We start from the raw sequence: 24,773 nt of genomic DNA, 5'->3' as shown, positions 1-24,773 counted from the left end.
ACCCTAATTCTTCACAATTCAAAACTATTTTGAAATTGCAGAACCAGTCTTTATAATTAGGTTTGGTCAAACGATTGCTCTCTAGGATATGACTTAAGAGTTTAGAAGCTGACTTTATAATCCTCAGAGAGTAAAAATTCTAATTAGAATTTTGTACTTGAACTCTATTTGTTTTAGGGCCTTTTAAAACAAACACCTTCCACTATTTCTTCGAATCTCTTACACTCCTCTGGTAGAGAATCGGAAACCTACGACTCTAGGTTTCAAGTGGGATACTACGGTCCCACCAATTTACATGCCACCCCACCTAACAGTTATTGGTGACACATAAACGATGAGTGTACAATTCCTTGTACAATGCTTCTTAAGCAAGTTGTAGCTAACTTGGTCTCCAAGTCATAAAGACCTCACGTAACAGTTATTGGTCCTGTTCCTTTATTAAGTCAGACCCACCATATTTTCCGCAGAAGTAAAGTCGTCATTGGGTCCTCACCTAACAGTTATTGGCGCCCAACCCCACCTTTATCCCTACTACATCTCATGTCAATAGAGAGGTCCAGTCCCCCGATGCAATTTGGCCACTGTATCCAGCCAAGACAAATCAACGTCAGAAAGACTTTAGCAGCTCTACTACGGTGGAAGGCCTCTAGACTTAATATTAGGTAATCTAGTCTTAGTAATTCTAACTTTGAGCTTTTCATAAGAGGTAATCGATCAATTGACCAGATAAGTAGGTGGAAGGCCCCCCTCACTTAGAGAGTAAGATCCTAATTAAATAACCATCTTTAATGCTTTCCTAGACAACCATTAGATCATTTAATCAAATATGGCTAGCTTAATGTATCGTTCACTCTCGACTGATTTAGGAGATTTAATTTAGGCCTCGATTATGGTTTACATCTTATGTAAATGTTATATTTGTTTAGCCCTTGTTCACATCTTATGTGAATATGAAACTTTTGTTATATGTTTACATCTTATGTAAATGACATATTTGTTTCAATTTACATCTTATATAAATGACCTAACCTATTTAGGTTTTTATTCACATCTCATGTAAATAAAATTATTGCTAAACATCAATATGCATCTCATGCATATATCAATTTACATGCTAATCATAAGCATAAGCAAAAACAAGTATATAACTTATGATGATCATGGATCCATGATTGGGTCATAAGTCACATGCACAAGCACATCAATTGGCTAGATCGTCTTCAACTCTTGATTCGATCATGATCAACCCCTTGATCAATCGTCAATCAAACGCTCAAATCGTGTCACGCATCTCATGCATTGACATCGATCAACCAATGATATGCAATCACAGATTGCAACTCAGAAAATATCAAATATTAACATGATCATCACCAAATGCATCTTGTGCTTAATAAAATTTCAGATCTGAAAATTTTAATTTTAATCATGCTACCAACTGAATCTTAGATCATGCAAGACATGATTTTAATTATTTCAATCTTATTGCAACTAAAATCAACATGCAAGATCACAAGAATAAAAATCAGCATGCTGAAATTTCTGAAATCTGAAATTTCAGCACGCAGAAAATTTCAGCAAGCATAAATATTAAAATTCAGATCTAATAGAGTCCTAATCAAGCCTATTAATCTTAATCTAAATTTCAAAAACCGCAGCTCTGATATCACTGTCGGATTACCTCCGCACGCGTTGCGACGATCGCAGCGGAAATACACGCGCGGGGTCGTTCATTACATGAACGTCCTAAGGAATGTAGACTTCAAAAAAAATTCTGAGTTCTCTAACTTAAAAAATTATTAAATCTAAGGAAATATTAAAATTAATTGCTTGATTAATTTCAGATCTACAATTAAAATTGTAAAGATCAAATCTTTACCTTTAAGCGGGTAGATCTTCACCGCTATCTAATGATCGTAAAAATCGGGTTCGCTTGAAGCCGCACAAGTGTAGGGCCTCTTCGGATTTTCACATGAAGATCTAGATCGATCAAGGTCGTGATCTCATCGGGGTTCTAGCTCCCTTGTAGAGATCACTTTTGATGGTTAGAATTTTTCTAAGCAATCAACTCTTGATTGCTTCCAAGAGAAGTAAGAAGGAGAAGGAGAAACGCTTTCTCCTTTTCTTGGAGGAAGGAAGGAGGGAAGAGAGGAACACCTTCCTCTCTATGTTTTCTTCAATGCAGCTAATGAAGAAGAGGAAGAAGACTATAACTTGCTGCCCTTTTTTTTTCCTTGCGGATGGATGAAGGAAGAGAGGGATGGAGGCCGCCAACACCAAGAAAAGAACCATAAAACCCAAGGGGGGTCGGCCCCCTTTTATTTCCTCTTTTCATGAAGCCCTAGGCGTGGCCTCCTCCTTAAAATTAGGAGGAACCACGCCCCAAAATGGGTTTCGCGTCCCGGCCAACTGGGATGCGGATCTTGGGAGTATCCAAGGAAAGGAGGGGCTCTTGCCCCTCCCTTCTAATCCTAATCAAATTAGGATTTAGGTGGCCCTTGGTTCATTGAATTCTAATCTAATTAGGATCCAATTAGTCTCCCTATTTGATTCAAGATCCTTATCCGTAAGATTAAATCAATTATGACTCTTAGAGTACTAATCTAATTAGGACCCAATTGGATCATGACTCAATTGAACTCTTCAATCCTAATCCAATTAGAAGTCATCTTCATCTATTAGACCAATAATTAATTAGGACTCTAAGAGTCCTAATCCAATTAGGACTCATATAATTTTAGTACTAATCCAATTAGGACTTTAGAAATCCTACTCCAAGGACTCTAATAATTTGAAGTCCTAATCCAATTAGAACTCTAGGAGTCCTACTCCAAGTAGGACTCTTGAACCTTATCAAATAATATCGAGTCCAATTAATTAAGTCCAATTGATTCAATCAAATTGTAATCCAATTGCAATTAATTTCTTTTTCAACTCACTAACTCTTAGTAGGTTAAACCAATTATCAATTAAATTGACAATTACAAACTATTGTGATTCCAAATCGCAATCCAACCATCAGATCGATCAGATCCTCTATTGTGTGTGACCCCATAGGTTCTATTCTAACTAGTAGTGAGATATATTGTGATCCCTATCACAATATCATTGAAACTCTTTTCAATTGGTTGGAACAATTCCAACTCTTCTCATTCGGATTCACTGATCATCAAGTGAATGCCTTTGAGTCTCACAATCCACCAGTGACACCTAGCAGCATGTAGTGGCTACCCAGCATAATAGAATAGATAAATCTCTAGGTGGAGTTAGCGTATGATACAGTCCCTCTATCGTGGATTCCGATAGGATAGAGGTCATGGATAACTTGTCAAACCCCATCATCTGTCATATGCCAAGATTTATTCGACTCTAATTCGAGATTAATTACGAACTCAGTCTCATAAATCACATAGGATCTCTTCTAATCTATCAAGGTCGATAGATTCCATCTAGATGCATCTTTACTCCTACAATGAACATACTGCAGTCAATTTGCACCACAAGGACCCAAATGGATAGGGCCCATGTTTATGTGTTCGTCAAACTACAGCAACCTCACTGTGAATAGCCGAGGCATCGCAGGTCGAAGGATTGGTCATACAATTGCAGCATCAAGTTACTGACGAGTGGATAGACATCAAAGTGACTACTTGCTATGGTCACGCTCAGTACCCTTGTTCTCCAACAAGCACTTGCACAATTACTCCAGTGTCCCCACACTGTGGACTCAAGACTCGTCCATCAAAATTAAGTAATCTGTGCACTAATCTCAGCGGATCGATCATCGTCCTCGTGATGATCAATCGATCAGAAGCAATTCAGAAATTAATCACCAATGACACATGCCTCAAATTCTCAACTCTTGAGAATACGCGTCATCATCTTATTAATTTCTTGAACGATTCATGGACATATAAGAACATAAATGAAAAGAATGCCCAGCTTAATAAATTCATAATTAGGTCAAGTACAAATTTATGTCCCAGACTAAATAATGTGTCAGCCAAATTGGCTTCTAGAGCATACTTCTAACAGTATACATAGGCATGCATGTAAGAAGGTGAAAAAGTAGGTAGGTACCTACATATGTATACACAACATAGTGAATGGTACAGTTAAATATTTTATTTGTCTCTCAAAACAACAATCGACATTTAATAGCTAGAAGTAGGAAAAGTGAAGTCTCCGGTATGCATTACCTTACAAGCAAGATATATGCCTCCATCCACAGCCGTAGACAACATGTATGTATTTTATGACTTTATAGAATCTTTTTCAACATTTTGACGAACTGATGATCATTAGGCATCACACTTACTATAACTTTGTGAAAAGAAAAAAAGCATAGATATCTTCGTGATATATTAAGCTATGATAACAAGGAAGCATATTATCACTAAAACAGACTACTTTGGTATGGTCACGAATTTTACATGGGAAAGCGTGGATCTGTAAGATGCCTCTCTCGTAACTCTTCCATTGATTGGAGCTGCAATTGATAACAATTGAGTCACATTTTCAATTAGTATCCAAGAATATGTAAGGTGATGCATAAGGTACTTACCATCTCCGGATCTGGCACATGAGGCATTAAAGCTTCCTGGTGTTCAAACCCTACTTCATCTTTCTACAACAAAATAAAATATTGCAAAGTTATGTGAACACTCAAGTACAATTTTTTGAGCAGATTTAATACATGCGGCCTTCAAACTTTTACCTAAATAATTGAATTGTTTAGAAAAAAGGAACGTAATTCATTATTCTTCCTGATATACACACACATATGCAAGTGCATGTGCATGTGCTTGGATGTGTATGTGTGCGCACAGACGCATGTGTGTACAGCATATGAAAGTGACTTGCTCGTCATGAAGGTAAGTGCATATTACACAAAATGGTAAATACAACACATCTTACTACATATAGAAGTCTTAATTTCCAACAAATAACAGAATTCCATAGATTCCATTTCTTCATATTCTCTGAACTTCTTTTCATTCTCTATTTGGCCAAACATATATTAGAAAATCAATTCTATCCCAGTCTCTCTTGCTTCCATCAGCTGGTCAGGCTCCATTATTTTATTTTTCCCACTATACTTTCCCCTTCTCTTTCCGCTATCCCCTAACGAAAAAGTACCTCCTTACTGCTCTCTACATTTGATGCTGAGCACCGTGCCTCTACCTCCATCGTGGATTCATCATCACTGTCTTTTTGCTCACAACACTAACACCATCCACCTCCATGCAGCCATTGCCACATCTTCCTCCACCTTCCCTGTAACCCCCATCTCTTCCTCCTAGACTGCAAGCCCCTTTGATTTTGTGTGGTTCCATGGCATTGACAGCAAGTGCAAGACCTATATTGTTTACCACTACTCTACTGACCAGAAGTACACCTTAAGTTGACTTATGGCAACCATAAGCCAGAAATTGTCATTCTAGACATGATTAGCATATCTAGTTTGTCAAAATTGGGTGGGCTTTGGCCCTTCCCTTCCATCAAAAAGCAATCTAGTTTGTCTCTAATTTGTATTTTATGTATACAACATGACAACTTGCATATTCTACTACAAGATTAAGTTCATAATAAAAATTTAAAATCCTTGCCCCAATTAAAAGGCATTGAAAGGGACACGTTCTTAATCATTATCAATTTCCAAATCTAGAGACAATGACAAAGGCTAGGGCACATAGATCTCGTATAGGTCGACATGAAAAAGGCTTTATTCAGTTCATCTAGAAGAGGGACTATTGAATATGCATAACTAGAACATCTAATATTTGAATAAAATTCTTGCCTACCATTAATAATCTTTTTCATAACCTATGCCACACCCTTAAGTAAAACAGTTCACCACCATCTGAGCTTTGTGTTGGTTAATTGAACCATCAACAAATAAAAATACTTTCCATGAATAGTAAATGGAGAAGGCAAGCTCTCATAAATTAGTATGTTGAAGAAACAAATGCACCTTAACCATAGCCTTTTGTCATTTAGGAATATTAGAATCCTCCTATAATGTAATAACTCTTGATGGGAACAACGGTTGCATAAACAAAATGAAAGCTTAAGAAAACACTAAGCCTATTTGGTTAGAATAATGCCTCTTGAATAGATGCTGGTCGTAAATCAGATAGGGACAATTTGAGAGATACAGAGAGGTGCAACCTTAAGCATAAGAGCAAAACAGTAACTAGACCTTGGGTGCCATGACCATCTATATAGCGTGATAATATAGACTATGTAAATTTATGAGATGAAGGGAAAAACAGTAGAGTTAGGGGAGGATAACAAAAGTCAAAAGCAAGAGTTCAAGAAGAAGGTAACAGTTGAAAGAAAGATGTAGATGATGAAAACTAGGGCATAAAATGATATGCATGGATATATAGCTGTGTTGGAAGAACAAAACAGCAAGCAAATGGGCTTTTTAAATAGGCCTAAACCCGTGGGCAACAGTAAACCATAAAAGCTTATAATTGTCTAAATTATCATATTTTTGATATTCAAATCCTCAAGACTGTATCAAATATAGTAGATTTGCTTAGAGTCAATGACACCACAAGACATTTATAGTTTGTCTAATCAAAGGGTCATATGGTTGATTTCTCATATGTTTGAGATTGCATAACAAGAAGACAATTAATATTAGGAAGAAAAAAATAGATATACAGATTAGAAATGGGAGGATGGCTGCTAATTGACTTGTGAAACACCTCTAGAAACCATGAAAGTAGTAGGATAAATTAGGTAAACCTCTAGTTAAAAGTCATGTCTTTCTTTAGCAATGTGGAAATGTAGGATCAAAGAAGATAGCAAGAAAAATTAAGTATATGATATGGCTGAACACAAACTATTCCATTAATGTATGTAGGGGAAAAGAGCTGTAATAAAGTGCGACACAAGAAGAAAGGATAGGAATGCATGATTTGATATATGCCCTTTAACCATACTTGAAAAACTTATAGATAAAGTGCACAATGAACTATGGGGCCTGCCTCCTGGTCCCCTTACTAATTGCTAAAATCTACATTATATAGGCCTCCTCTCCTCTCTTTTGTGTACACGATCAAACCATCTAAAATTTGTGATCTAGAATCTTATCCTGTATTAGCACAATTTTCAAGCTGATTTTTCTTTCATCAAAGTTAAACTGTCCATCCAATCTTTTCCTTTGCATTAGCCTTAGTTATCTTTGTTACTATCAAACCTCATGTATTCATTTGTTTTAATGACAAATACCTCAATCCATGTCCTTGCAACATCATTTGCTATTTACCATCCTTCAATTCTTCTTGGCCTAATCATTTCATCAGCATGCTTTAATTCTATGGAGAAGCATCCTCATCCAAGTTTTAAATGCTAGCCCATATCAGTCCAGACTGGCTGAAATGTACCAATCCAAGCTAGCCAGGAACTTGTTAATTTTCTTTTTAAAATATTTAAAATTTAAAAAGGGTATTGAGTCCTTTCCTTGATTTCTTTTAATTTCAGCATTGTTGTGGCAAGTGTGCCAACATGCCTACCGGCATCAGCAATCAAATACTTGTTTTTATCCATTTCCCCATTTTTTTATATATGAAACCCAAGATAACAAAAACTTGCCATCAGTGGTTAACTAAGATCCTATTTTTCCTAAATATACTCCTTTTTTGTTTCAACTTATTTGTTATCTCCTAACCACCTACGTCATCCAGACATGAATTCAGTTTAGCAATGAACCCAACAATAACATGCTTTTTGACCAAGGTCTGCAATGCCGAAACTGGGGCTCGGACCGGTTGCCCGGCGACACGGGTCAGTACACCTTATTTAGGCGTGGATCTTCCTTCTATCGTGTTGAATTGGTGTGATTTTCGCTATGGGGGGAAGGGGGAGAAGTTTAGAATAGAATAAATGTTTCCCAACATCTTCTTATAACAAAAGAAGAAAAGGGGAAAGGGGGCCAGTTTCAAACCAGCGTGAGTCCGGTTTGCACTGATTTCAAATGGAAACGGCCAGTTCTAAAAGGTTCCATCTAGTTCACGACCGGTTCCAGTTGGTAGGGTCCGGTTCCGACCCTTTCCAACCAGTTCTGGCAGATACAGGACCAGTCCCGAATTTAATAGGCAAACCGACCCAGTCCCCCACCGAGCCAGCTCCATACCAGCCTACCTTGGTTAAAAATATACACATATGTTGATGGTATAAAGTATCCATAAGTGTCATTAAGTGTTCCGAATGTCCCAAGTGTCCCAATGTCCGAAATGTCAAAAAATGCAAAATTTAGAGTCTCCAAGTAACACTGCAAATGACACAGCAGCAACACATAATAGAAGTCCTTAACTTTGACAATACTTCACTGTTTCACACTTATATAATCTAATTACACAAAGCTAAATAAAAGAGCAGTCAAGTTCACCACATTAAACCGACTGGATACGAACTCGTTAAATTAGGAAGTTATATAAAAGAAACAACAACATGATCCATCAGCATATCAGATTGAGATTAAGGAGATGATTACAAAGGGCCATCACCTGGAATGAAGCGAACAAAGTAAATATGACAACACCATGTTGTGTTGCATCTACCAATCTAGTAGCAAAACTATTTCCATCACGTGCACGATGGACCCGATAAATAATTGGCACTACAATAACATAGACAATTAGAGAGATGATTTGTACCAAAGCTACAAAAAGTGACTTGAAAAATGTAAGAAAGAACGGAAAAAAAACAAGACATATGAAAAAAATTCATGCAGTTATCGTACTCACATAGCATCAATAAAAAGGAAAACATTGTACCTTAAACCAAGATTAAACATGAAATAGACCATGATACGTGATACATGTCGAAGTTTAGGATAATGATCTAAAGGTAATAAACTGGGAAGCAATAATTCAATGTGTAGTACAGCTCGGTGATAGAAAGAATAATCTTGTATGTATACAAAGTACATATGTAACCACACAGAGAACAAGTGAACAAACGAACACAATTCATATAAAGACTATACATGAATAATACATATGCACATCTAAAACCCTCCCCTTAAAAACTTGTGATCTGATGGTTAATATTTAATATGTAGAGAAGTTGTTGACTGACACAGTGAGTTGCCATAATGCTTATAAATCCACAGATAAATGACCAACTAGAATAATGATCAACAGCTAAATGAGAAGAATATTTTAAAAAGGTGCTCTCACACACTCATTTTAAGAAATGCATATAACTATTGTGAAGTTCCACATATATTGATGCATGAATTATTAGAAAATCAACAGATAGTAAAATCATCATATTTTTCTAAAAGCTCCTTTTATCATTTCTCTTAAACATAAAAAATAAACTTGTTGTTTTAGATTATTCATTAGGGGTGCATGTAGATTATCTCCTAATACATCAAAAGGGATAAAAATTTGTTTCACTTATTCTTTAAATTTATCAAAACTGTGGGCAAGAAATCATGGGTCTGCCCAGAATACTTTTCTTATTTGCAAATTTATGAAAATGCACATAAATCCAATTAAAAGTACAAAAGAAAATTACATTTAAGTTTTTAGTTAATCCAAAATATATAGTTTCTACCCTTTGATCAACTAAAAAGGTTTTTCCTGACATATTTCAGTTTTTGATCAATGCAACAAGAGATTTTGCCCATACCCCCTTAAGTCTTGGAAGAGTTGAGTAAGAAATAAATATGGCTTCTGCATGTGAAAAAATAAGCAAGGTAAACATGTGACAAATAATGGCTGAAAGTAGGTTGAAATTTCATGCAGCCTCTTGTTTTATGGAGTTGCTATAAGTTTTGTCAGTCTCAATGGAACAGATCAAAATTCATCAATTTTCCACTAAAATAGAGTTTCATGGAACAGTTTTAGCTCGATCTAATCAAGACTGAATGTTTCAGTTGAAACTTCCTTGGATCAGCCAATTTACATGAGTATGGCAATAATTTCAGGCTATTTCATTACAGAAAGTAGGTCTGTTTCCTGGATCATGGACAGCCAATACAGCCATCCTACAAGGCCGCTATACAAGATCATTTTCTGCCTGATCTGACTTTGAGCAACATCTTCATTTCGAGTCATTGTGAGTCGTGAGATCAATGCTAGGGTTTTGCTGCCTGCAGTACCAAGCATGCTACCAACCTAAATTATCGGGGTCCCATAGAGATTAAGCAACTGCATCATGTCTAATGAAAAATACAGGCTATCAAGATTTTCTTTTTTAAAAAAACAATCATAAACTTTACTAAAACATGAAAGGAGATCTTGATCGGTTGATCGAAATAACCGCTATCATATTCTTTTGAAGGCACGAGTAATCTACAACTTGAATTTTGTGCTAATGTTTGGTCTTGAAAGTCTTAGAAAAAGTAAAATTGTTGATCCTTGCATAGGGTATGAGGCATCCAACTATTTTTATCTTTGCTAACATTTAGCCTTGGAAGCTAAATTCAAAGCCAAATTTCTTTGAATATTTCCTGAAGCCAGCGGAATAGTTAATTGTCATGACACTGCTGCAGCCTTTTGAGTAGATCATGTAGAAGGGGATAAATTTAAGTTTTCAGGAGTCAATGATGTAAGTACCCTGCTAGTCCATAAAATTAGGAGTGTATTCTATTGGACAGGTATTGACAGAATAAAATGCCATACCACTGGATGACTATTAGTCCATGCCAGTCTACATCAATGCATGCCTGTTCCACATGCACTGCACGGACCCATTTTCTATCTTACAACTGTTGGCACTTGACTGCATGGCAGGGTAAGATACTCTATTGTCCAGCCTATGATCTTCATACATGTAAGTAAGAGTTTAAATCTTGGAATAAACTAATCTCTTTCTTTTGTTTCATTGTATTTATTCTAAATATAATTGCAGTTTCTTGATGCTGGTGTACTCTTAGGAGATCACAAACTTGATACCAAGCTTGCATTTTACTTATGATAGGAAAAATAAGTTTCAGTTTTAATATTTCAAGTACTTTCAAATTTATTCTCTTAAAATGATTCTTAAATAGCCCAAAACTACTAGGAATCTCCACTACTCTTTTCCCCAGTTTTTTTTGTGCAGGGTGGGGGGTTGGGGATTAGTGAAGTTTATATACTCCTCGAAGTTATCGAGAAAGTTTTTGGGGGCGTTTCTTTCTATGTTCTTTCCTTTGCTGGGAAAAATTTTGGATTTTTATAGAGAGCTGTTTTGGGCATCAAAGATAAAGTTTAGTTTCTCTTATTATATGCTCCATTACTCCTTATCGGAAATAAAAATTAAAAAGAAGCCAGTTGGGTAATGAAAGTGAGTAGTGCAGCAGACCATCACAACTGATTTTGGCTTAATTTAAAATCAGTAATAAAGCTGAATGCCTGCTACAGTTATTTCCCACTTCTTTCTATTTTCTTCCTGTGCCATATCTCTGTACAGTCATCTCTATATTTTTGGTCACCTACCTCTAGTTTTCTCATTGACCGTTGGATTCACTGCAAAGCAAAAACTGAGTTGGATATGATCTTAAGCCCAATCTTCTACACAAATCAATAAGAACTCTGGAAGTTCCTAGTCTGAATGTAACATCCTAATGCACAATAATATCCCCCTAATTCCTTGATCTTTCTTTTATTTAACATAAATATATAGACTTCTTTTAGAATTTATGCCTAGTAACCTGATCTGAATTCCTGTAGTACCAGATATCCTTTTCCCAGTCCTCTAGCTCTAGAACCCAACTATCATACATCGGCCCAGAGACTCTTGGACAACCATTTCTACTCTCCTTCTGATCCAGAAAAGGTTTCAGATCCTTCCTCCTATTTTGCCTGCCATCACTCATATGCAGATCTTACCCTCTGTAGAGTCCTGTGTCTAATAACTACAGCAGATACATAAAGAGCTGAGGTTCCTGGAGCAAAAAGATAGAACTAAGCTGCATCATTATGATGGCCATCTATGAAAAATCAAAAGCTATCTATAAAATTGAAAGTCATAGTTTCAATGAGTTAAATATCCCAGACCAAATATATATTTGAATGAATAAGTCTCGATACACAGAAAGAAGAAACAGATACCAGCAACATATACAGAAACAAATGTCAGCAACATATACAGAAAAACAGACAACTTGCATAATCACAATATAGAACTTGAGACTAGTGTATCACAAGCTATATAAAGGACAAGACATATGAATGGTTAAATCATAATAGGCAGTAGATATAACATAACAAAAAGTCCATACAGTTATTATCTCCAGCCACAAGAAAATACACATGCAAACTATGCACAAATTTAAGGCAATCCACAGTCTTTGCTGCTGCTGCTAATGCCTGCATGAACCAAGTGTTTGAGAAGGTTGTATAAATCTCATGAAAAAAGGAATATTTGCTTCATACTACAAATTTCATCCATTTTGTCACGCTAAAAATAAAGTACTAGAAGTAGAAAGTGATAATTCTCCAAAAAAAATATATAAAATTTCAGCAATCACAAGAAGACATGCAAAATCAGCAAACAGCATGACCCTATAAAATTCATCAGTCATTAAAAGTAATAGTGAATATTTTTCTTCCTAATGGTTGAAAAGGTTGTGTGTTTTATGATATTGATTTTATGATATTCACATAAAATCACATAATTAGGAGTCAAAAATACATTTATAACATATGTGTCAAATTAATAATCAAAATATAATCAGGTTACTGATAATAATTGGATTTTGATGAATCAATATATATAAATATTACAAGTGACATATTCACATATAGACTTAATATAACTGAAATCCGTTATTTGAATCTCTTTATTTTAGGTTTCGAAGTTCTGAACTTGGTTAAAATCCTAGATATGATTTTACTAGAAAGAAACCAGGAATTTTATTTTTAATTTCTTTGGCAGGACATATAATCTCATAATTACCAATGTTTCATATTCAAGATAATGCAAATTTAATTAATATCAGGAATAATAGATAGAAAAGGACCACCATACGTATCTTTTAAATTAGTTTCCTTCCTTTGTTGACTAACACGAGATTTCAAAAATAAAACTCAAATAAGCATTAAAAAGAGGAGAAAAGTAGTCAGTCACGTATGTGGTCCTCTTTGTGAGAATTAGCCAAGGGTCCTAACTTGCTAACAAAGCCTTTGGAAAGTTTCTTTTATATGTTCAGTCATAGAGGCGCATAACAATGATGGAGACATACACTTACTATAACAATTATTCAGTGAAAGACAAAATTAAAGTTTACCATGTCATCGGACAACCCTATGGTCTTTTATTTTGTAATCATAATAGAGGAAGAGAGCTTAGAGGTTGGCCATTTTGGATGTCATCGAAGCAGTCATTCACAATAAAGTTTATCCTAACCAAGGTTCACCGTCTCGGTACCAAACCCCGTATCAGTGCCACAATAGCACAGTGTCAGTACGGTATGAAATTTTTTTGACGTGCCGAGTGTCGGTACGCCATCCGTATCGAGTATCGGTACCGGTACCGAACTGGTATGGTATGGCATGTCCCGTACTGCCCAATTCGGGACGGTATGGCATACCTTAATTCTAAGGCCTACTGTGCCGGTATCGGGTACCATACTGGTTGCCCGATTGTACGAGTCGGTATGGACCGTGTTAGGCCTGTACCGAGAGAGAAAACCTGTCGGAGCTGGAAAAGAAGAAGAGAAAGAGAGAGCAAGCAGGGGAGGGAGGGAGGGAGAAGGAGCGGCGGCAGACGTCGGCGGAGGACCACAGGGGGCTGTGAAGGCTGCGGGGGGGTGGCCGTGCCTCTACCCCGCCCCCCCCCCCCCCCCCCCCCACGCGGCCTCCGTTGGACCCCCGCGGCCCTCTGCCGGCGTCCGCCGCTACTCCTTCCTCCCTCCCCCGCTCGCTCTCTTTCTCTTCTTCTTCTCCATCTCTAGCGGTGAACCATTTTCTATGCCGAAACCGTACTGGTAAGCCACCGATACGGTTCGGAACGGACGGAACCGTCCGATTCAGGATGGTTCCATATTCCTTGCTTAATCCTAACAATCATCTCAAGTTATGAGAAGCCAATTGGGTTTTCTTTTCTTTTTTTTCCTTTCCCATTATGCATTCTAATCAGCAGGAAGGCTCAAGACAGAACTATTCTTTTACATTAGAGGATTTATTTGAGCAATTAGGAATAGCATTAAGGTTTTCTGAGGAGATATTGCATATAAGATAAATTTATGAGAGGCTGTAAAGATTCGAGTTTTCTCTTCTTCTTGAATGAACAATTGGTGAGAATCCTTATATTAGAATGATTCTTCTGTTGCATTGAGTTCAACATCTAAATAGAGGCCGATTTCTACCTAATTTGAAAAGCCAAGGTTGAATCCTGTGAAGATTGGCATACCCCTAGGATCTCCCTTTCCTTGATTCCACCTATAAATGATGGAGAAATAGTCTTTTCCCCCACTAAAAACCTTGCCAAGCAGTACGAAACATTAACACTCAATTTGGGCATCAATTTGGCATTTGCATGGGGTAAACCGACTTTGATCTGCCTCAAACTACTTGATCCAGCTGGAGCAGCTTAAACTAGGGTCAGTTTGAATGGTATGTGTAGTATTTCCTAGAATGAAATCCCTGCATACTGCTTTAGGGATGGTACGGCGTGTCCCGCACAGACTGGTTTTCCAAACATTATGTTGACATGAACAATACATCATTTCTAACATTATCTCTATGACTATCTGAGATGACAGATGATCAATCAGCAGTTATTGCAGTCATATTTTAAAACAGATTTATAATCCTCAACTCAGATATTGTTTTTAATACATTACCAACAACAGTAATTCTATAAGTATATATATACCATAGCAAGTTAGCAATTATGTGCTACTGAAGTGAAGTCTTCAACTAATGTATCATTCAGATTTTAGTTGTATGCATTAAGAGGGGAAAGGAATAGAAATTAAATCCCCCCACCTGAGGGGGGCGATTTGATCAATGAGGTTATGCTTCAAAGATCAACAAGCAACTAGAAGCAAACTGGATTGAAGAATTCTTCACTTGGTGAAAGAAATTTTCTGGAAAAGAATTTTATTAATATCTCAAAGATTATCCCTTACAATGTTTTTACATACATCTTTATAGGAGATGATACCTTGTGCTGCATCACCACCGCTGTCAGTCAAATAATGTCTGAGTATCCTAGTTAGCTAAATAAGATACAAATCTACCTCCATAACGTATGTACTTAACTCTATCCAGAGCAAATACTAAGAGATAATATCTAGGGACAAAAATCATGGCCTGGTCAGTACTAAGACAAAATTTATTGACTGTACTCATGGATATGGTTGCTAGTGTAGCGGATTTTTGAATTCATAGATGTTAAATCTCTAAGTAATACTTATGGACAAGAATGTTCTATTGGATATCAATTTCATAATTTGACATCCACGTAATACTACATTACGTGAACATAAAATTTAAACAAAAAATGCTGATGTATAGGAAAACATATAATGGAAGAGTTAAACCATGCCTGTCCAATTAACTGTCCACCAAAAACTTGTTTAAAAGATGGAGCATCTGGCAAAGTAAACCCACGAAATATATCCACCTTCCAGAAAACAGAAAACAATGAGCAGAATTTTAGAAAGACTTAAACATGCTAAACTAAATAATAATGGATCAGAAGTCTTGTGACGTAACCTCAATTTTAGAAAATATAATGATAGAAAAGGATGCAAACTCCACTAAAAGTTCGGAAAGCAAGAAATTTGAGCTTTTAGCTATCCAAACATAAGAATTATATGATATCCATCATACTGATTTGTCCTACATAATAGTTGTTTCAATTTAGCAGCAGCTGCAGCACTGACATGCTGTTTGTTCATTACTGAGGTCACTAGTGCACTCTTAAACATGAAGATGCATATTTATTTGAAATTAGGACCATACAAGTGCTTTCTGCAATATTTACAGTTCATCATAAACAGAGCACATTTTCTGAGAAGACTTAGAACATAAAATATATAAATCATAATAAGCAAGTAATTACATAGAGGTTAAATCAAGGTATGCTGAACCGGCACTGGTATGCCTACCGGACCAGTTTAACACCAGTTCGGACCGGTGCCGAACTGGTCTGCATAACACAACGCGCGCACAGAGCACATTTCCTAAGAAGACTTGAACATGAATATATAAATCATAATAAACAAGTAATTACATAGAGGTTAAATCAAGGTATGCTGAACCAGTACCGGTAGGCGTACCTGTCGCCTATCGGACTGGTGTCGAACCGATCTGCCCACAACGCGCGCGCGGCGAGCTATGGCAAACCGGTGCGAATCGACCGGTTCGCACCAGTTCTAGCCGTACCGAACAGAACCGTCTGATTCCGTCCGGTACGCATCTAGTATCAGCTAGTTCAGGCCAGTTCCGGCCCAGTATCGCTATGGGGCCGGAACTATTTTTTAAGACCGAACCGAACCGGTTCAATACAGGCTGAACCGGCCGGTACAGGCTGGTTCAGCATACCTTGGGTTAAATGGTCAAACATTCACCAGCAATAATAGTAACTCAATTCACTTCAACAGAGTATTCAGCCTTTTATAGGAAATATTGCTATGGCAAAAATTCGACAAGCTAGTCTAAAGGGAAAATGATGGTTTAGGCATGATGCCATGACCATTCTCATTTCATTATATCAGAATCGCTTGCTTAAAATTTAGACTCAACCTATATACAGTCCATCTCAAAGGAAAATAATCAATTATATGCCTCCAAAAATATCCAGGGCAAGAAACATGCACATTCCTTGCTATTTGGGTGGCAAACAATGATCCAAGGCAAAAACTTGACCTGATTCAACTTGGTTTGAGCTGGGCCTGGGTCAAGGGTTTTTCAGTTAGGGTCAAAGTATGGGTCAAAACATGAATTGTTGTACCACCTCGAATCTCTCGGTATAAAGTGTATTGTGCCATACCAGGTCGGAACAGGTATGAACTCATGTTCAAGTCAATATAGATCCCATATTGCCCTGTGCCGCCCAATACCGAGACGTACTAAGGTGCACCGACCCGTACTGAGATTTACCGAAATAAAAAATGAGAAAAATGGTTTGATGTGTCTTTTGGTATGGGGTTCGTACCACACATACCAACACGTATCATATCGAAACGGTAAGGTATATGATAGCTGATACCAAGATTACTAACCTTTGGTCAAAGCTTTGACCCAACTTGAGCCATGACACTGGACTTTTATTTGTGTTGAAACAACATAGATCAAGTTGAGTCATGATCTTAAGCAAGAATTTTTTTTTTTAAGTGGCTAGTCCTTTTTTCACAATAGTTGTTTAAATTATTTTAGAAAATGAACTAGTAAAAACTGAATATGTTGGATTTGATAGGCTAGGTTCATTAGGAATTGAGCCACAAAAGATATTAGGTTGGGGTCAAATAGGTGATCCCAAATTACCTGTGAATGGCCCCATCCAAATTATCAGCAAGGATATAAATGGCCTTGCTTGCATTGCAATAACGATAAGAGTTTCTTCAAGAGTATAAACGAAATGTTCAAAAAAAAGGTGAAACTATATAAATTATCAAAGTTTTTATGAAATATAAAAAATGTATCATGGTCATTTTACAATGTATTCTTCTGAATTAGACAATTCAATTTATGGTTTACATGCACTATTGAACTCTTCCCTAAACCTATGGGCTTTGAATTTTGATAATGTCTTATTGCTCATCAAATAATTTGATTTCTAGATTTCATTATAAAAAGATTTCAGTGATCTATCCTCAAGCTTTTCATTGATGATTTGTTTTTGTGTTCAGTTTAAAAATTTTGTTTTCAATAGATACTTAAACTCTTTGGACCATGGTAAGATCTAAGATTGACATCTTGATACACTGATTTACCATAATAATAAACAGAGTCAATGGTGATGGAGCCATGGGAAGAGCTACTTCTTTTTTTGCAGTGGGGTCTTCCATTCACCAGTGCAGACTACATGGAACTGCTCTCCAAACTGCTTCATTTTTGCCTCTCCAAAGGAACTACTGGCGACCACGAGGTAGCACGCTGCCATCATTTGATCGTTCTGAATTTCTGTCTATATCAGTACTATAATATCAGATTGGGGGGAGATCAGAATTAGAAATGAACACAGCCATGCGAGGATGGATTTTTAGTCCAACCAAAATCGGATTACAGCATTCCCTGACTCAACGAACCATCTAGTTGCCTCATCAGATCCCCCTTTCCAGCAAATCGAGTGAGGCTAGAAGCCTAGAAGAGATGGTAGGTCAACAGCTTATTCAATAGCAGATAGAAAAGCAGGCTAGCTGGCAGCATCGAAACATGGGCTCTCACTGCATTTATTACATAATATTTTCGATGTGATTAATGAGTAGAAGTTTTCCTTTTACATCGAGTGAATTTTGAAGCAAATCGGAAACATTGTATTTCATAACTTAGAATAGAAAAGGATATAGTGGCAAAATGTTAGCCTCTCATGCAAGATACACCAAACCATTATTGAAGGTCATATCAGCTGGAGACTAGTTCATTACAGTATGTGCTCGTTCCAGGGCATACCGAAGACAAGGAATGGAGAGTGGGAAAAAAGGGAAGAGGAAGAGGGAGGGAGGGGGAGGGCCAAGCGTTAAATCCTAACCCTAACCCTGTGGGGGGAGGGGGAATGAGAGAGAGCGAGGGAGGGAGGGAGGGAGGGGGGACCAAGGAAAACCCTAACCCTAGCAGAGCAACAGAGAGAGGAAGAGGAGAGAATGCTTACATGTGACCTGAGAGGGGGGGTTAATTGAACCGGTGGGGTTTTTAATTGAACTATCCTATTTACTGAGCCAAGATAATTTTCTTAATTGAACTAGAGGGTTTTTAATTGAACCGGTGGAGGGTTTTTGATGGAACCAACCTATTTCCCAAGTCAATAGAGCAAACCATCCCAGTTACCCATACTCGTTAGTTCAGTTCAGTATGCCCCAAACTAGACAACTCGAGGCGGTACGGCCAACCAAGCTCTCATGCATGATGGAATGCTAGAGGGATCAAAAAGTGTTATGTGGTTGAAGCCTCACTTCCAATGCTCGAAATTCTTGTTGCGTCAGTAATAGATTTGAAGATAGAATAATTGAAAAGGTCTCTTGAAAGACCCTTCAAATCCCCTTCTAAAGCTCGGTGCCTTTTAAACAAGCTTCTTGCCTCAAAATTCAAACCTCTCGCCTAACCCCACCTAACACCTCATGTCTCTTTCACAAACCCACTCTCCCCCCACCTCCAAACTAGGGTACGCCGTACCAGTACTGGTAAGTGTACCGATCGCCTACCGGACCAGTGTGGTTCTGGTTTGGACCGATTTAAACCAGTACAAAATCGGAAGAAAGGTAAAAGCACGCGCGAATTTTTTCTGCGCGAGCGGACGCGCGTGCGCGCCCCACGTTAAATGCCACAGTCCGCACGCACCCCACGTTAAATGCCATAGATAATGCCACTCTGTGGCATTAAATATCTCTCACGCGGGGCCACGCGCAAGCGGGTTCCCAGCTCGCAGCACAGTTTCCAGCGTGCTGCCCCACGCACGAGCTGGTGCGAATCGGTCCGGTTCAAGCTATTAATGACCGAATCGGTTCAAGCTATTTATCTATAGAGCTGGAACCGTTTTCCACAGCCGAATCGGACCGGTCCAAGCTAAACCGGCCGGTATGGGCCGGTTCAGCATACCATGTCCCAAACATAACTATCTTTATAGATAAGACTAAAGGACCAAAATGACCCAAAATTTGTCCCAAGACTGTTACTTGTCCTACTTTCATGCAAAACATGTTTTCAAGGCCAAGGGTTCAGCAGCATGTTAGTCCAAGTTCGAGTCATGGATTGAAGGAGTTAAGGTAGTTAGCACATGACAAGCCAAGGAGTCCTAGTAGGAGTTAATTTCTACTGATGTTATCATGTGGTTGCTATTTATTAACTTGTTTTTAGCTATTTTCTGTTAAAGCAATGTGTATAAATGGAGACAATTGCATGAAACAAAGGATGTGTGTATAAAAACCAAAAGACAAATTGTTAGCTTGTCTTACTTGGAGGTTGTGGTTTCCCTCGAAGTAAACCCATCCCTTAGTTTTTTTTTCTATTCTTCTTTCTCTCATTTTACTCATTTGAAATAGGAAAATCTAGGAAGAAAGCACTCCACCAAACCAGCCCGCTACCAGGTCACAGACCTATTAGACAGGCTATTACCTTATCTCGTAACACTTTGGTATCAGAGCCTAACATGGAGGAGCAATGTTTGGCTCACCTGGTGAATGAAGTGGGATCTTTGGCTGCTGGGCAGTGACGAGTATGAACAGAAATGCTCACTGTCATGAGTACTAGTTTGACCAACTTGCTAACAACACAGTACATGAGCAAGGGGAGAGTTCAAATATCCTGCCTCGGTGAAGGAGTCCATGTTAGTCCATGTTTGAGTGATGGATTGAAGGAGTCAAGGTAGTTAGCATGTGACAAGATCAAGAAGTCTTAGTATGAGTTAGGTTCAGCATATTTTTGGTATCATGTAGTTGGTATTTCTTAGCTTATTTTTACCCTTTTTCTGTTGAAGTCATGTGCATAAATGGGGGCAATTGCATGGAATAAAGAGAGTGTGGATAAAAACTAAAAGACAAACTGTCAGCTTGTCTAACTTTGAGGTTGTGATTTCCCTCTAAGTAACCCATCCCTCAGTTTTTTCAACCCATCCCTCAATTTTTTCCTTCTTCTTTCTCTGTTTTTGTTCATTCAAAATAGGGAAAGCTAAAAAGCAAGCACCGCACCAAAACAGCCAACTACCAGGTCACAGACCCATTATGCGAGCTGTTACTTTAGCTCATAAAACAGCCCGCTACCAGGCCACAGACCCATAATAAAAGCTAAAGTAACATCTCGTGCAATGGGTCTATGACCTGGTAGTGGGCTGTTTTGGTGGAGTGGTTTTTCTTAGCTTTCACTATTATGAATGAATAAAGGGAGAGAAAGAAGAATTAGAAAAACTAAGGGATGGATTTACTTCGAGGGAAACCACAACATCCAAGTTAGACAAGCTAATAATTTGTCTTTTGGTTTTTATCCACATACCTTTTATTCCATGCAATTGTCCCCATTTATACACAAAACTTCAATAGAAAATGGGTAAAAAAAAGCTAAGAAATAGCAACTGCAAGATAACAAATATCAGCCGAAACTAACTCCTACTAAGACTCCCTCACCTTGTCATGTGCAAACTACCTTGGCTCCTTCAATCCAAGACTCAAATGCAGACTAACATGCTGCTGAACCCTTGGCCTTGCAAACTTGTTTTCGCATGAAAGTAGGACACTACAAAGACCTCGACCAAAACTAGGAAACCAAAATAGTGGAAATACACCTGGACTAGACAGACTCTTAGTAAACCTCCAACGCACTACTTTGACTCTTGTAATAGTATTAACAATTATTTAACTATGTACTATTATTATTGCATATCAGTTCAGCAAGTGGAGATACCATAATGACCCCTTAACCCGTGACTCATTTATTTTATATACAGAACTAGGCTAATTATGTAGTGTGTGTCTGTATAAAATTCACATATATTTCAGGCATTACGAAATTATAAATCTCATTGTAAGTAAGTAAATATTCATGCATCTCAACGAGGAACCCAACTTTACTCTCAGAGAGCACAACAGAAAAAAGGGAGAATGATAGAAAAATAACAACAGAGTTTAAGGTTCTAGCAAAAGAGTGTAAAGATGAAAAAAAAAGCCTTACTTCTAATGGTTCCAAGTGCAATATATGCTCCACAAGAGAGAAGTTTTCAGGTGTTTCATCTGCATTCCAAATTGACTTTGGCTGCAGTAAACTGCTATATCCATCTGGCAGAACTAAGCAGGTCAGCTGTAAAATTGGATTTATCAGCATGCCACAACCCAACCAATTTTGTGTCAACTAGCATGTACTTATCTTTGAATGGTGAACTAAAAAAAATTACCTTAGATGATGCAATCACATTAACTTGATGAATGGAACCACTGGTACCTATGAAGTCATGACCACTAGCATTAGCAAAGATTGCCAGCCATAGAGATATCATGCTACCAAAGGGAACACTCTCATCTAAAGTTATGTAGGTCCAACTATAAAACAATGTTCAAGAAATATCAATATTGCTCAGAAAATAAGAAAAAAGCTTCCAAGATATACTTGGAAGGGTATTTATACATGAAATCAAGTAGCTTTTGCAAATAAGATGATCAGAGTTATATCAGAGAGCTCTAGTAACCAAATTTCAAGGAAGTTCCTTGTTGATCATTGCCATATAAATAGCCAAATTAACATCAACTAGAATATCTTTTGCTTGTCTAGATATTTCTAGATGCAATTTGCCAACATATTTCGTTAGTGGTTTTATAGTTGCAATCATGGTATGCTGATCCGGCCCGTACCAGCTAATTCAGCTCGTACCGAACCGGTCCAGTGGCTTACCATTACGGGGGAGGGAGGGAGAAGCAGCTGCCGCGGACGCTTGCGGAGGGCCGCGAGGGGCCAGCGGTGGCCGAGGCCACAGCCGCGTTCCCTGTTTCGAAAAAAACAGAGGACGCAGCTGCGGAAAAAAATTTGGAGATTTTTAAGTACGGCCCCTACTTCAAAAGAAACAGGGGATGCGGCCACGGCCTAGGCCATCCCCCCCCCCCCCCCCGGCGGCCCTCCGCTGGAGTCCGCGGCCTCTCCTTCAACCTCCCTCCCCCGCTCGCTCGCTGTTTCTCTTCTCCTTCTCCAGCTTCAGCTAGGCTCTCCCAGTACGGATCCGGTACCGAACACGCTGAACTGGTCCGATCGCCGACCGGTACGGCTTCGGTACCGATTCAGCATGCCTTGGTTGCAACATTCATTGCATGTAGGGAGGGGAGCTTCTAAGGAATGAGCTTGACTTGGCTGTCTCACTGCAAGCAACAACCTATCTTCTGATTGGCATGTCAGGCCATATATATATAGATAGTCAAGACTCAAGCCACCCCAACTAGAGATTATGTACTTCAACCTTGGTTTTCATGTGGTCCTCTATAACATGACTTGATGGTCACCCATCTTGCAACCATAAGGATGAAAACATGGCAAGAAACTAGTTGCCATCTAAGATAAGACAACCGAGCCCACCCAAGAATAACTCTTTAATATTTTCAGAACGCTCAAACTTATATAACTCATGCATGTATCTATGACTATTTGTGTTTATGCATCACAGAAAGATGGTTATAAAGGAGATTAGATTGACCGAGTGGATACGTTGTCGCATGCAATAACCTATTGACAAGAAAAAATACAGACATCTGCTGGGCATTTGCCAAAACATGTTTAAAAAATAGATTATTACATGCAAGAGAAATCTATAGTTGCAAGCTAGCATCGTTCTGCAATAAAAGTGCAACACATAATGTGATCAAGAAAACTAAATCTAATAGGTTTTATCAAGACAATATAGGAAAATGGATTGTTTGATTAGGTAGTTATCTCAAGTGAGGAATGAGAAGTGAAGGAGGATTCAGAAATCCAACCCAAAATTTATGTGATTAGGCACTAGATATATGATCTAAAGAAAAACACTTTAAAATTCAAGGAGCATTGTTTTGAATAGCAATAGTTCTATTGCTAGCATAATGTTAAAAAGCATTTGATATTGCAATAATACAATGAGTCCAACAAGGAAGATAGTGTTATATAAGGGACAGGATATAATCCTATATAAAAAACCAAATAAGATAAATGGTATTTTGCCCATGTACATAGTAAATACAGTTGTATGGTCCTCGATAAGATGTGCGAACCTCTAATACTTACATGAAGTACCATGAGTCCCTATAAAGCAAAATGAAGCTTCTTAATAGACTCTACAAAGGTTCACCATACCGGTTGGTAGCGTACCGTACTAGTACCAAACCAGTATGCACTCTCGAACTGTACCGACACTCGATATACCTCGCCGTCTCGTACCGTACCACGTAACGACACTATAATAGAATGGTACCAGTATGGGGTCCAATACCGAAATGGCAAAACTTGCTCTACTTCATGAAACACTGAACTATGTGCAAAGCATTCACTCATTGCTTCTTCAATTGCAAGTTGGGAACCATAATAAACCTTTTAGACAGTACTTTCAAGACCAGAATATAGGTACTTGGAGCAGCAAGAGTAAACTGGAAATCAAGCAAGGAAGCTTAACAACCTTCATAACACTTAACCCCAAGTTTAGAGCAGGATACAACATATTACTGTCACTCTATGAAAAAACCAAGTCTTCACAAAACTTCAAAGAAGCTGACCACAAAACTCTGATATGTAAGATTAATGGATTTCACATATCTCTTATTTCATAAATCCTGCTACCTCCAAACATTCTAACCACCAAAAACAAATTAAATAATATGTCACCATTTATTGATGAGTTGGAGGAGAGAGTGGTTTTACTAAAAATTGGGAAAGAAGGTGCCAGTTAATGACAAGGAGGTACTTTTGAAAGCATTAACCTCATGTTGCATAGGAAATGCCTTTAAACATCTAGAGATGAGAGATGGGAAGAATAGGGATATATGTAGAGAAGTGCATTAAGAGGGGTCATTTTGAGCAAAAGTTGATTTATGTCCTAGATGTGATAGTGTCTTCTGAGGAGAGCAACAATGAAGAATGAGATCCTTTAGATGTTGGGATTGGATTGCTTCACTAGAGCCAGAACAAGAGCATTGACGGTGGAAACTCCAATCTCCAGAA

General features: G+C 38.0%; 1 protein-coding gene across 1 annotated transcript in view; it reads right to left on the bottom strand.

Moving 5' to 3' along the window:
* Positions 1-24,773, bottom strand: part of LOC103722362 (acyl-CoA thioesterase II) — a 47,140-nt gene that overhangs the window by 6,000 nt on the left and 16,367 nt on the right. The window contains exons 5-11 of the mRNA XM_008812894.5: positions 21,997-22,043; positions 21,777-21,902; positions 15,499-15,576; positions 12,227-12,314; positions 8,520-8,632; positions 4,565-4,627; positions 4,434-4,489 (exon numbers count right to left, since the gene is read on the bottom strand). Of these exons, the coding sequence (XP_008811116.1) occupies positions 4,434-4,489; positions 4,565-4,627; positions 8,520-8,632; positions 12,227-12,314; positions 15,499-15,576; positions 21,777-21,902; positions 21,997-22,043 (571 nt within the window). The remainder of the gene's footprint in view (positions 1-4,433; positions 4,490-4,564; positions 4,628-8,519; positions 8,633-12,226; positions 12,315-15,498; positions 15,577-21,776; positions 21,903-21,996; positions 22,044-24,773) is intronic.

This window comes from Phoenix dactylifera, chromosome 6 (genome assembly GCF_051530095.1).
Source record: "Phoenix dactylifera cultivar Ajwa chromosome 6, Ajwa_hap1_PhDact_Kaust_v1.1, whole genome shotgun sequence".
Lineage (NCBI taxonomy): Eukaryota > Viridiplantae > Streptophyta > Magnoliopsida > Arecales > Arecaceae > Phoenix > Phoenix dactylifera.
Note: the sequence above shows the minus strand (reverse complement) of the source record. Positions and strands in the feature narration are given on the sequence as shown.